Raw genomic sequence first — 14488 nt, 5'->3', positions numbered from 1 at the left:
TTTACAAACAATGCAGCCAAGGCAGAAAATTAATTATTTGCCAGTGTTACCAATTCAACCACACAAAAATCGTTCTGGAATAGCTATAAAAAAGTCATTCAGGCAAGTCGCGATCTAGTAATCCATTCGCTCACCCCATATTACTTATTTTATTGATTGTGTGTTATCTACTGCCACGTATGTGTCCGCTGTAATCGATATGTCCAATGGGAAGATATTAATATAAATTTATTGTGGAAATAATCTAATAAAGTAATAAATAAACTATAATAAATAATAATATATTGACGTGACGTACTGAGGAAGTGTTGTGTGCTGTGATACCATGGTTAATTATTCTGTTTTATCACTTATTTATTTTTGTATCAGCTTGTTTTGTATTTGAATAATGTTGACTGGGTAATAATTATTATTATACTTTGATTGAGGATTGAGAGTGCAAATTCCTGGATTCATCGTAGGTTTAAAGAAGCTACAATCTATGACTCACAAATGGGCCTGGTAAAATAAAAAGGATTGCAAGTTATACTAATTATACGTTTTTCTTATATAAAAATAGATGTATTTTAAATTAAATATAAAAAAACATTAAAACCATGAATTAGTCAGAAATCTTTTCAATGCATTAGAGAAAACTTAATAAACCAAACTTTAAGATTAAACATGACCATGAAATGATATACTTACATATAAAAATTAAAAATATGGGATACTTAGACGTACCTATTCACATTTTACAGCGTTACAAAATATATCCGTGACTATAAACAAAATTCGCTCACGATGGCCTTGCGGCTGAAGCGTCGGCCTATATATAGCGTCGTGTGTCCCAGGTTCGAATCCTGGGTATGGCAAGTACACATGTTGTTTTTCAATTTGTGTATGAGTCAGAGTATTGACCTAATTGGTTGAGCAAAATGGCTGACATCCATTTCTCGTAAAAACAAAATCTGTTCATACAAACCTCCATTCTGTGGAGGCCCATGATCCTATTAAGATCTGACATGGCGTAAAAAATCAAAACATACTTGTCCTTTTAATGTTATTACTATTTATTAGAAACGTAATTAATTATAGCACTAATCCAAAATATCAAAAAATGTGTCAAATTGCAAGCTAGTCCGCTAGGCGCCTCATCTAAAGCAAAATAGCCAATCGTTGGTAACGATAATTGGTGAACACAGATTTACAGTTGGCAATAATTTATCAACACAAAACAGAATAACGATACAAGTTTTGATTATGAGCATTTCCAGGCTGTAAATATACTTAAATATAAATACCTTGGTAAGTACAAACGTCAAACTGCCGAATGGTGAAACCCGGTTTCATGAAACCAATATTATGAAGAAAAAACTATTTTTTCATGAATTCAATTTCCACCAAGTACATCTCTGTCGAATTTCAACCATACTTATTAACATTGTACCTATACAGTGGCGCACCCAGGATTTAATATTGGGGGGGGCCAAGAAGGAGAATGCAAATTAGTCGCATAGGCTCTTTTTCTTCTTCATATAATTATTTTTACATATTTTCACAATACACGGCGGTATATTTGTACAGTTTCTCCTAGTTTTTATTAAATTGGAGGCATAACGGCGGTAACCGTTGAGCGTGTCATCAGCGACTGGCGGATTGGAAGTGACTAACAGCGACCATGCTGGACATGTGCGCCTAGTATGCTAAAACATTACTCAAATATTATCGGCTGTGCTACCCGCTTGGTCTAGAGAGCTACAATGTGTATGCCGAATTCCTCTGAAAAAAAAATGTTCTTTTGACTTACACTACCACCGACTAGTGGGTGTAGTCGTTCTTTTCGCCGAATGTTTATCGTCGATTGTTGGTTTTTTAATATGTTTAAAATGTTCATGGCCATGAAGTATAATAGCGCCTTTTTTTACTACTAAAGCTAATTTATGATGTGTGTTTATCTCACTTATCTGGTCAACCTGACACGCCAGGCCCCCTACAGCCCGGGCGCTCAGACTAGAGCCCTGTCAGCCCTCCCCAGCCATGACCACTCGGGAATTCGGGTGGACACCGAGATTTTTTTGACAGTTCCATTATGGATTGGGTTTCTAAAAAAAACCATAGTGTTTCGAAATTTTTATGTTATAAATTAAAATCATTTTTTTGCCGTGTTTTTATTTGTCTAAGCACAAGGTATAGTTTATTGCTTTCAATTCCATCATTCTGATAATTTTAATGTTTGGGGGGTGCCAGGGCCCCTTGCCACCCCCCCCCCCCCCCTGGGTGCGCCACTGTACCTATATACCTATTCGCCGTTACTAAATGGTTTTCCATGTCATTGGAGGAAGTAGGTATAACTTGTTGCAGTCCGCAGCAAAACTTTCGCAACAGAATGACAGAACGATCACGATATCCATAAATCATAATACTTATTATGCTGTGTATTTTTTTATCAGACCAACCCATGTCCAAGCGGTCCATGCACTGAACACCCGACTCGCAACGCCTGGAGTCGGTCTTGTGAGCGTGGCCGAAGTAAAAAAAAAAGGAAATATTTTTGCCATAATTGGAATTGGACTGACTGATCGTTTTGTTTTCATTTTACGATACGCATTTAAGTGTCCAATTTTGTCTCAAATTAAAAATTACAACGATATCACTTTCTAAAAGCATGCGATTCAAAATCAATAAGTAGTGTAACATGCCTATTGATTGGCGACAACACTGTTTGAAAAAGTGACTAAGCGGAGTAAAATATGTCCTGGCGCGCTTCGGTCCTCCACTACACTTTGCGTTAATAAAATCTAACCATTTATATAAAATTAAGCCAGAATACTATATTTCGCATGTGTGTGTATGACCTTGGGTCATCATGACTCATGGTTTAAGTATCATTACCATGACCTTGGTCCACCTCCCGCCGAAGGTGCGGTCATAGTCGGCAATCCCGAATAGTATAATAGTCATATTATTTACTACGCACCAACTAAATTGACTAAATGGTCGAATCGAGTTATTAAATTCATATATAATATATATTTACCTACTTGTCCATTTTTACGTAGGTACCTATTTTACTTATCACTGAATTTGTCGTGTGAATGCATTTTATATGCAACATGACAGCGATACAATAATATGTTACGTATTGAATAATCTGTCTACGTATATTATACACTATAAATATGGTGTTCAACAACAATTATTCAGGAAGTCAGAATTGTAAATAAATTATATCGCTCTGCTGGATGGCAACATTCTAACTCACGCATTACAGTGTTGCCAACAGTACTAAGTATAGTATTTGTACTATAATTTTCGTTTGCGTACTAAGTACGTTGTACGATATAAAACAGGTATAGCACTAAAATACTAAAATACCTACATTTTGAAATGTCTAAAAAAACGAGACGTTACTTATTACTTTACACTTGAATTTCTGTCGAAAAAACGGCGACGTTACTTACTTTACGCACAATTTTTAAAAAATGCAGAAAAGTATTGGTCATTCAACGCGTACTATATTTTTTTCCAAAATACGACAATTTTGGCGGCTCGGTACTATAATTCCACTTTGGAAATATGGCAGCACTGGCATTGTATCTTCTTGCAATCTTGTATAGGTACCTATGATGTGGGTAGGTATGTTGCCCGTTTTAGATATTCGATGATAGCATATTGAACAATTTAATAAGCTATTTTTAGTATACCACACCGTAACATAATTAATATTATTTATTAACTGAATCACAAAATCGTCTGAGCATTGCATAAATACGGCGATATCCTAAACATTAACCAAGTGCACACTCAAAAAAGTTTTGTGGTTCAATCTGCTAAACTTTTCCGCAGTATTATCTAAGTACAAAACATTACGAACCGAACTTAATCTGGTTTGATTTGAAGAACGTTTATTTACATTCAGTAATTACGCAATATATATTCCAATAAACTATAAACTCACCCCAGACATATTACTTCGTAATAATAGTTTGACGTTTCTGTACACAAACACCGCAGCCGGTCGCTGCTAAAAAATAACTGATTTTCAACTTCAAGTTGAGCTGCAAGCTGCAAAACGCGAGCGATGTCATGGAAGGACAAATGGAAGGTCACACACGATTATTTTGTGGCGCTCAGTTTGATTTTGCGATAAATGAAAAGTTCTATGAAAAGCAAGATGATTTTCAGTGCAACAAATCGATTTGATTTCAATACTTAATATAATTTACAATATCATACCTACTTACAATTAATATAATATCCCTGCTATTACGAGGAATCTGAAAATAAAACAAATAAAATGTCTACCTACATAATTTCTTACTTACATCTGAAGTTTCCGTAAAATATTATTTATGTTGTAAAATATATACGCTAGGTACCTATTTACTTATTTTAATCTAGATTATGTTATGAATTAATATTATGATTAACGGTAGTAACGCAAGTGCTAACGATACCATTAGTTATTAATATTATTACATACTCACCTACCCATTACAAAATTAATCTATGTAGGTATAAGGTAAATTCGATTACCGACACTCTACAGCTGGTAGGTTTTTGGATATAGGTATTCTACAAAATGCATTCATTACCTATGGTTTTAATTATTTTAAATTTTAATTAACAATTATTCGAGTTATCGAAATATAAGCCAGATCCGACATTACGAATAGGTATTACAATACCACTAATTTGGTAGGTAAGGGGCCGTCCATATATGACGTCATGCTCTAAGGTTGGTGAGGGGGTCTGATATTTTGTAAAAATGTGACGTCACAAAGAAAAAAAAATATAAAAGGATCTGAAAACACAATATTGAGGATTTAACAATAAATAATACTAAAAATAAATAAAAAAACATTTTTTTCTGTTTAGGGCGGGGTGTCAAAAATGTGACGTAATAGACAGAACGGTAAAAGAAAGGAAAAGACGTCATATTTATTATGTGGACTAAACTGTAAAAATGTATTTCCTTGAACTTTTTGAAAAATCTTTCCGGCGCACCTATATCCGGTTCGTGAACTATTATTTTTGCTAGGCACTGTCCCGGTATCAATATTTCTAATGCTTTTTTTTCAATCAATTGCATACCTTATAGTGAAATAAATTATTATTATTGAATAAGGTAAATAAATATTATACAGCGGGCAGTAGCGCACCCAGGATTTAATATTGGGGGGGGGGCAAGGAGGAGAATGTAAATTAGTCGCATAGGCTCTTTTTCTTCTTCACAGCTTAATTTCTCGTTTATCGGTCTTTTGTCTATTGCACTCGGTGTACCTATACCATGGTCCCCACATCCTGAAACGGGCCCTCAGGCTAGGATATTTGGCGGGCCCCCTACCTACCGCTAAGATTAAATGCAGTGTGAAACACTACATTAACGTTTTTCAAAATGTGTTTTAGTTCAAATTAAGGGTACTTATACAGTGAATTATTGGTGATTTTCAATACATCTACTTTAATAATGGAGCTATCGAGTATCGACACATAATAATCAAAAAATATATTACACAATTATATAAGTAATTGAAAATGTTTATGGCTATGAAGTGTAATAGTGCCGCAGGCGACTTTTTTACTATTAAAGCTAATTTATGATGTGTGTTTATCTCATTTACTGGTCAACTCGACACGCCGGGCCCCCAGGCTAGAGCCCTGTCAGCCCTCCCCAGCCATGACCTACACCACTCTGGAATTCGGGTGGACTTTGACAGTCCTCTTAGGTATTGGGTTTCTAAAAAAACATGTCATAAGTGTTTCGAAATTTTTGTGTTAGAAATTAAAATCTAAGAAATTTTTCTAAAAAGCGAAAGAATTATTACAAATCAATTTGGGGGTGCCAGGGCCCCATGCCCCCCCCCCCCCCCCCCTGGGTGCGCCACTGTTGTACACCACTCCGTAATTCGGGTGGACACCGAGAATTTTTTGACATTTCCATTAGAGATTGAGTTTCTAAAAAAACCCAACATGAGTGTTTCGAAATTTTTGTGTTAGAAATTAAAATCTAAGAATTTTTTCTAAAGAGGGTGCTGGAGAATTTCAAATCATTTTTTGTTGTGTTTTTATTTGTCTAATCTATTGGCTTTCAATTTCCGCTGGGTGCGCCACTGACAGCGGGTACCTACCCACCATTTATTGTATTGTGAGAAAACTTGAAAAACGTCCCAAAATTCACATTTTTTAAATGTAGAAATCAAAATAGACGTATTATGGCACACGAATTTAGGCAAAAATTGTGTGTGATCTACTTATAATTATATGTTAATGTTGATTCTGTCATTAGTAATAAATTAATTATTAACAACTAATTAGGTAACACGTCTTTACCACGTTTTTATTTGCTCGTATTCTTGTTTGTCCGGTACAGATTTTTTCTTGTGCAGTACAATTTTTTTCTTGTCTGTCCAAGATTTTTAACTAACTTCCCGACGCTAGACATTTGAAACTTTTAGAATATATCAGAACACGACGACAATGCATTCTTTTAATACTTTTGGCCATCTTTAAGCAGAATTGAATTAATTTTCAGTTAATTCTGTTTTGTATGTTTCAGAAAAAATCATTAAAAATAGTATTTACTATTCACTATTATTGATTGCTAAGGGGGTCCTAGCAAATAATTTATTAATATATACGTGTGTTAGGTAGGTACTATGGAAATCAATATGAAATGTCAAAATGATATTTCTGTATTCTATAATATTTATTCAGTATTTCTATCAAGTACAATAAAAAGTTTTTATTAATACATAGAATTGTCAAGTTTATATGATTCAACAGAAAATTTAAAAACGTGGTAGGTATATAAAAAGTTCTTTTTATCTTGTAATTATTTTTTAGTAACAGTTTTGTAGACTCATTAATTCTTAACTAATCAAACCGTAACCATCGCCAGCGGATTTATTCTATACACAAGGCTGCTATATGCCGCTATCGGCAGCTATCGAAGGTAGTTTTTTTTTTCATTTTTTGTATCGAAGTATGTTTTAGCACTTATTGTAACAATTACAATAAGTTAGCCGTCTAAATAGTCAAAACTGTCAATCTCGCTCTAAAATTTAACACGGTCAAGAGAGGTGCTGTTAAAACAAAGCACTTATTCTAACAATTACAACTAAACTTATTGTAATTGTTACATTAAGTGCTAATACTTCGATACAAAAATGAAAAACTACCCTCGATAGCTGTCGATAGCGGCATATAGCAGTCTTGTGTATAGGATGCGCAGGTTATGAAAAAAATGAATGTAAGTGTTTAAAGCATTTAAGGGGGATGGTGATTTTATTTTTTAGGGTAGAGGTGTCAGGTAATGACTCTTTTCTCAGCTGCCAAATGAGACAATGGTTCTCTGTTTTCACCTAAGAATTAGTAAACAGCGAAACCGGTCGTCAGTGGTGTAGCAAGACATGGGGAGCGGTGTGGGCTAGGTTAAGGACGCACAAGCGGGTTACAAAAATTAAAATTGACAATTTTAGCATTTCGAGAACTAGTGATATTTTTATGCATAGATACCATAGGTACCTTTTCAGAATCTCTGGCCAACGAATATTTTAAATTAGGTAGGTACTGTAAATATTTTTTTCAGAATCCACACATTTAAATCAATAACACCGTTCCTCGTCATGTGTTTTGTTGCGCAGTCAATAAAACAAGAACATTACTTATTATGTAAGTTAGAACTTCGTGTTTAGTGAAATCTATATCAAAGGAAAGGGAAATGAATATACCTATGCGCTTAGGCTCTAATAATGGTGTGCTCCCCTTCATTCTGAGGACTCTGCCTTCTCAATGCTGTTATTGACCTAAATTGTTCACTTACCATCAGTGCAGTGTTCCCAGATCATGGACAAATCGTAAACAGTGAAAGCGAAATTTCATCCTGAAATTACCAAATTGTATGGACTAGGAAGAACGAACCTTCTTATGATCACGATAAAAAATCCTGTTTTATCATCTTCCGCCTGCAGTGCAAATGTTCTTGATGTGTATTATCCATCCGTTAATAATAATTTTCGATTATTTTAGCACATTTGTCTGATTTAAAATTCACTATTTTTCATTTGGTTCATTTTTAGGGGTGCATATTATTTACTGACTTGGGACATTAATGGTACCGGCATAAAATCGGAAGAATTGCCAATGAAGTAGGCACCTACCTCCTTAAAAAACTAAATTATATACTTAGTAGGCACCTATAACATTTAATATGTTAATTAAATTACATACCTGCATAAATAATATATTTTTTAAATATTTTAGTGAACCTACCTTCAAAAATAATTGTTTGTATGGCTTATTAGTACCTATGTGACATAATCTGCATTGGGGTCAATAGGTATAGGTAACGTGACCATTTATTTTTTCCTCAAAACGGCACATCTCAAAGAGATTGAAAGTCCAATCTCTTTGGGACATCTACTATTTTTTTGGAAATAGTATGTATATTCAAGAAAACGCATATTTTCTTTATAGTTTCTATTTATTAATGAAAATAACAGGAATAAACTCGTGAAAATAAAATAATATATGTGGTCTTATATTTTTCTGAAGAACGAATTTGCTTAAGTATAGGCACTTATTTGGTTTTGATTTCAAATAATAATAAAATTCTTGGAATGATTTCTTAGAATTTACTTTGTTAACGAACTGTGTTGTTTTTTCTTAATCCTTTATATGCCGCAATTAGTTAATTGATAGTAATTAACATAAGAATTGGTGTAATTAGGGCTTCCAAAGACGCTTTGGGCACTTAACCGGTTAAATAAGAGAAAAGATCCTTTCTACCAGTGCTTTTCTATCGATTTTTTGATTTTTCGAGCCTTTTTTAAAATCTTATTGTTACCGTGGATTGCTCTCTTTCTGAAAACGGGATATTTCGCCGTCCCGAAACTGTACTGTGGGGTCAACGGGATAGGCTTACTAAAACGGGATATATGGGACACGTTATGTATAGGTACATTGTTTCAATTATACCTAAAACCAATTAATATTTTATATCATCATGAATGAAAAATAACAATATTATATCCAGGTAGATAATGTAACTAACAGAGCAAAATGCAACATCTGTTTCTGCACCATGGTAATTTTCTTTATTAAAATAATTAGGTATAGGTACCATAATTAATTATATGTTTGCTCAATATGTAATTGACAATACCTACACACAGATGGTAAAATTATAATAAGAATGAATAACATTGAAACGGATGAACATGATATTATTTTATAATATTATCATAGGACGCAATTGATAAATATAGGGTAAAGGTAGGTAATATAGTGATATTAAGAAAACAATTTAAAATCACAATTTTTTTAACAAATGTAATGGTACAGCTGTATTGATGTCTTAATTAAATGAAGAAACTATCATTTTTTAATTTTTCTTATCATTTAGTAATAAAAAATAAAACATTAGGTAAAAATAGAGTAATATAACGAGAATATAGTAATACAGTGATATCTTACAGCTAATATAGTGATAGTTGAATAATCATAGTGGTAATACAGTGATAATCGGTGCTTTATTCTGGATTCCAATCAGGTTATCTAGGTTGTCATCACAGGTAGGTATCACAAATAAACTGGGGCGAACTTGAGCTAGCGCGCAGGACTGGTGATACCATTTAGCACAGCTCATGCATTCGATCCAAACAGCGCCATTCCTAAGAGCAGCGTCCTGTGAGTAAAATACTCCACAGTAATTGCACATGGTGCTCGTTTTCCTATTTGACCTTTTTGTAGGGCCCTCCGTTTTAATTTTAAAACCCTTTGAAAACTCTCCTCTCAATGTACATGGGCTAACCACACCTGATGTGCTGGGTGCTACATTTATTGTTAGAGCAGAATCAGTCAAACACTGTTTCTCAACATTGGTTTTCAGAGTGGTCCAAGGTATGGAAAGCTCCTTAGAAACCTTATATAGCGTCCAGTTATCATTCAGCACTCTAGATACAGCCTAGTTGTAGCATCGTAGTTGCGGCATTTACATCCCTTCATTTGACGTTTCTTCTTCGCTACTCCTTCATTTCTGTAAGGAGCAATATCATTTTCATAAGCAAATGGATGACAAATATAATGAAAATAGTATTTTTTAAATATTGGTATTTGAGTCCTTATTCTATAACAAGAAACAGAAATAAGAAAGGTGTTATATTTTCAGAATTACAAGAAAAACAATTGCGTCCATGATTTAAAAATGCTTTTACCTATTTTTTACGGTTCCGGTCGGACAATCTGGAGCAGGACACAGGACACGATGAGTCTGCGGTGGCGCCATGATACGTACTGAATAGAGACAGAAACAACGAAACGAAAGAACCTAAATTCAATCACCAACGACCAACAGCTCACTGGATAATAGAGGGACATATTTTAAACAATAATTTATCACCGTATTACCTACCTTTACCGTATAATAGGTAGGTAGTGTGACACCCCCGTATGGTCCCCATTTGGGTGTGTCTTTGTGTACCTGGAGACGCCCGAATCGGTATCAAAGCCAACAAATAATAACGGCTGATTGCGAAAATAATTAAATAATGTATAATACCACTAATAAATAATATCTGACCGCCAACATTGTCCAAAAAAAACACGTATGGCAACGTCGCATTGTGCACAGCTCGCGAGTCCAACGGTTTTTTTTTTGCGGGCAGATCGCGACAAGCAGCAAAATCGCGAACGCGTACATTTTGCGCTCCGTAGAATTAAATGATAAAAAATGTAACCATATAGTATATATTAACACCAAATAAACCTCGTCGTTTCCGAAACCATTCCAGTGTGTCAATTATCCACCTTCATCCTAAATACAGACGATAAAAAAGAAAACAAAACACAAAGTGACAGTTGAAAAATTCACACACGCAAAATGGAGGGGAGTGATAAGTGGCCCCAGTCAACGTGGGACTACGCTTCTTGATTTTGATCGTCTGGAATCAAGAAGCAGGTGGAATTTCTTTCACCCGGACACACAACCCTGAGATCCAAACACCGGAATAGGAAACGGCGAGGAAGAAACATCCAGAGGCTTGCCTCTGGTGGCGCTCAACAAAGTATAATAATAAGCAGTAGAAAGAGGATGCTGCCAAAGCCAAGCCAGTGAAGAAAAGAGCAGAAACACCCGGATTGCGAAGTCATGGCTCCCGATGTACTCCCGACCAACTGCATCCGCCAGCGAACTTGGCCCACGGACGAGTGTATCGGGCAAGACCCTGGCTCCAACGAGGGAAAACGGCATCAAATGCCCTGCATCATCAGCCGCTTGAGCCCTCTTCGTCAACAGCAGCGTGTCTGTGAGCCTTGCAATCAGCCCTGGCCCAGATGCACCATGATGAAGAGAGCTACAAAGCGGCCTTCTTCAGCTGAGCAAAGCAGCCTCCATCAGCGGAAAGCAGCCAAGCAGCATCCTCAGCCATTAGCATCATAGATTAGTTAGTTTTAAGTGTTTTGTGTTTGGAAGCGATGTATATTAAGTTATTTCAGTGCTCGAAGTGGAAAATTTTACAACCCGGAGCAGTTGTATGAGGCAGAATGGCATTCCGGTCCATTTCGGGCCCTGATATATTTTTAAAATTATTTTTATAAACTTTAAAGCCATTTTAAGTATAAAATTAAGTTTTCGCATATTATATTAGTATAATATCAGTGCAGTGCGTGTAATTCGATAGCCGCGGCAGGGCAAGCGAGCAAAAAAGGGGGTCGAGTAATGTGCCGGTATGCACTTTCGTGAGGGATCGACTGAGTTTCGGACGGTCGCTGTTGGGAAGGCTGGGTGCGACGTCTTCTCTCAGCATCCGCCCGTACGGTAGGCCTGGGAGCCGCGAACCACTACGCCCACAAAGCGGCGTAGTGCTGCATCCGAAACTCTCCGTTTGCCGACGGTCCGAGGGTGTTGAGAGGGCTGGGCGCGACGCCCTCCTCTCTCAGCAGCTTTACGGTGGGCCCGGGAACCGCGAACCACTATGCTACAGTGCTGCATCCGAGTCTCTCCGGCCGCCGACGTACCGGTGGGGCTTCGATCCTTCAACGTCTAGAGACGCAACCACCCCTTATCAAGCCACCGCACTGTCCAGTTACACACGCTATCGTAATCAGCCCTTAGTTGGCCCGACCCCATTCGGGCCTTTCCAGAGAGGTGCGCTTGTGACACCCCCGTATGGTCCCCATTTGGGTGTGTCTTTGTGTACCTGGAGACGCCCGAATCGGTATCAAAGCCAACAAATAATAACGGCTGATTGCGAAAATAATTAAATAATGTATAATACCACTAATAAATAATATCTGACCGGCAACATTGTCCAAAAAAAACACGTATGGCAACGTCGCATTGTGCACAGCTCGCGAGTCCAACGGTTTTTTTTTTGGCGGGCAGATCGCGACAAGCAGCAAAATCGCGAACGCGTACATTTTGCGCTCCGTAGAATTAAATGATAAAAAATGTAACCATATAGTATATATTAACACCAAATAAACCTCGTCGTTTCCGAAACCATTCCAGTGTGTCAATTATCCACCTTCATCCCAAATACAGACGATAAAAAAGAAAACAAAACACAAAGTGACAGTTGAAAAATTCACACACGCAAAATGGAGGGGAGTGATAGTAGGTACTCATCATTATACTGTCATGCGCCTACGTTGTATTGTATTTATTATTATTTATTTATATAGGAAAATACCCGAAGAAGCATAGTTGTGTACCCCTTTTGGAATATTAGGTAGGGAATTATTTAGTTATTGTAATAATTCTGGTACTTATCCATAATATTTTTATTATCGACGTATTATTTTAGTAGGTACCTAGGTAGGTACATAATAATCTATATAATTTAAGTTTGTTCATTATTAAATAAAGTGACAGCTCGAAAAAAGGTACCTATATAATACTATGTAGGTTCCCCACAAATCTAATTAGTTACAATATAAAATTTTATGGGGGACTCGGCGATAAAAACGATAATCTCTATAATATAAAGATTACTTACACTATTTTTCCTAGAAAACTTCATTGCACGACTGTTATCAGACATCTTAAAAAATATATATTCTGAATAAATAATATATTATGCACCACGTCACACATCCAGCTAAACAACACTGCACCAGACCGCGTTGACAGAAATACAGTATAACATTTTGCCCTTGTACAATTATCTAGTCGAAGTTCAAATTGTTCAATTCATTTTATTTGAAGAACCGACTACCGGGTGTTCGCGCCATCCCATTTAAAACTTTTTTTCTTTTGAGAATGATTTTTTGTCATGCTTATACATATTTTGAAGTCGTACCTGCATCGTGAATCGATATCAAGAGAATGGGAATTTAATATTGATGCGAAGCTAAATGTCGCGTCCTCTCCATTCCGAGGATTCCGTACTCCTAAATTTTTCACCAACGATCGGTGAAGTTTGCCAGATCGGGGGAAATTTTAGGAATAGAAAACGGAAAGAGTGAAAGGGAAATTTTATTCTAAAGTCACCAAATTATGCGAAGACAATTATTAATTGTCTTATGATTAAAAATAAAATTTTATTGTTTAAAAAAAATCGCCCGCGGTTACTTGCACCGCTATTTTTGTTATAATAATATTATATATTTTTTAATTATTGCTTAAGCTGCGTTGACACGGTCCAAGTACGATCCAAGTACACTTAGACCGAGTGCCATCTAAGCGCACTCGTATGAGACATCTTCATACCTACTAATTATTCCTATCCAAGCTAACTTGGATGAGTAGAACGCGGTCCAAGTAGCTTGGATGGGAATAATTAGTATGAAGCCGTCGCTTGGATGGCACTCGGTCCAAATATACTTGGATCGTGCTTGGACCGTGTCAACGCGGCTTTAACGACTGTTTAAAATTAGGTGTATTCCTTGTTGTTTATTGTTAAGGTAGGTACCTATATACATTTTTTTCGATTGTTTAGCAAGTTTCTTCGGTTATTTATACTTTATGTTGAAAATGCAATGTTTTCTATTAAATTTGTCAGCAAATATAATGAAAAATTATATGATCGCAATACTGACAAACGAATCGAGAATCTTTGATTTTTTGGGACGCGTGAATAATATGTATGCGGATTAGGTAGAAGTTTTATATTAGGTACCTATGGGGTGCAACTTTTGTTACTGCCTCGGGCACTAAAACACCTCGCTACTCCCCTGTGTAATAAATGTATCCCTACATACAAACCAAAACGCACTCTACCATAACCCAGGAATAAGTATAAGTACCTACCTACATATTTAACAATGTTTTGGTATTTTGTATGTTTCCAAATAAGTTTGCATCAAATGGGGCCTAATTGACCAATAGCACTGTAAAATTATATGACATGCGTAAAATAATATAGCTGAAAGGTACCTATTCGATAAAATTTAAAAAAAAAAATAAGATTTCCACCGTAGGTAGGTATATACCTATCCGAATAAATATAATAAAATATTATTAGTAAGAGGGTAATTTTTTTATAATTTCCGTAATTCATAATAT

At 35.9% G+C, this 14488-nt stretch overlaps 1 protein-coding gene across 2 annotated transcripts in view; it reads right to left on the bottom strand.

Annotated features, from left to right (window-relative positions):
- LOC147079229 (pyruvate kinase-like) overlaps positions 1 to 13118 on the bottom strand; it is a 40253-nt gene extending 27135 nt beyond the window's left edge. Inside the window, exon 1 of one of the 2 annotated variants that reach the window (XM_085954330.1) lies at positions 12981 to 13118. In XM_085954330.1, coding sequence (XP_085810456.1) covers positions 12981 to 13025 — 45 coding nt within the window. In that variant the 5' untranslated portion in view covers positions 13026 to 13118. Of the gene's footprint in view, positions 1 to 3940; positions 4020 to 12980 lie in introns of those variants that run through there. The other variant, XM_085954341.1, reaches the window with a different exon arrangement.
- Between the last annotated feature and the right edge of the window lie 1370 nt (positions 13119 to 14488).

Source organism: Rhyacophila brunnea, unplaced genomic scaffold (genome assembly GCF_057557595.1).
Source record: "Rhyacophila brunnea isolate RB1 unplaced genomic scaffold, BYU_Rbru_1.0 scaffold_10, whole genome shotgun sequence".
Lineage (NCBI taxonomy): Eukaryota > Metazoa > Arthropoda > Insecta > Trichoptera > Rhyacophilidae > Rhyacophila > Rhyacophila brunnea.
Note: the sequence above shows the minus strand (reverse complement) of the source record. Positions and strands in the feature narration are given on the sequence as shown.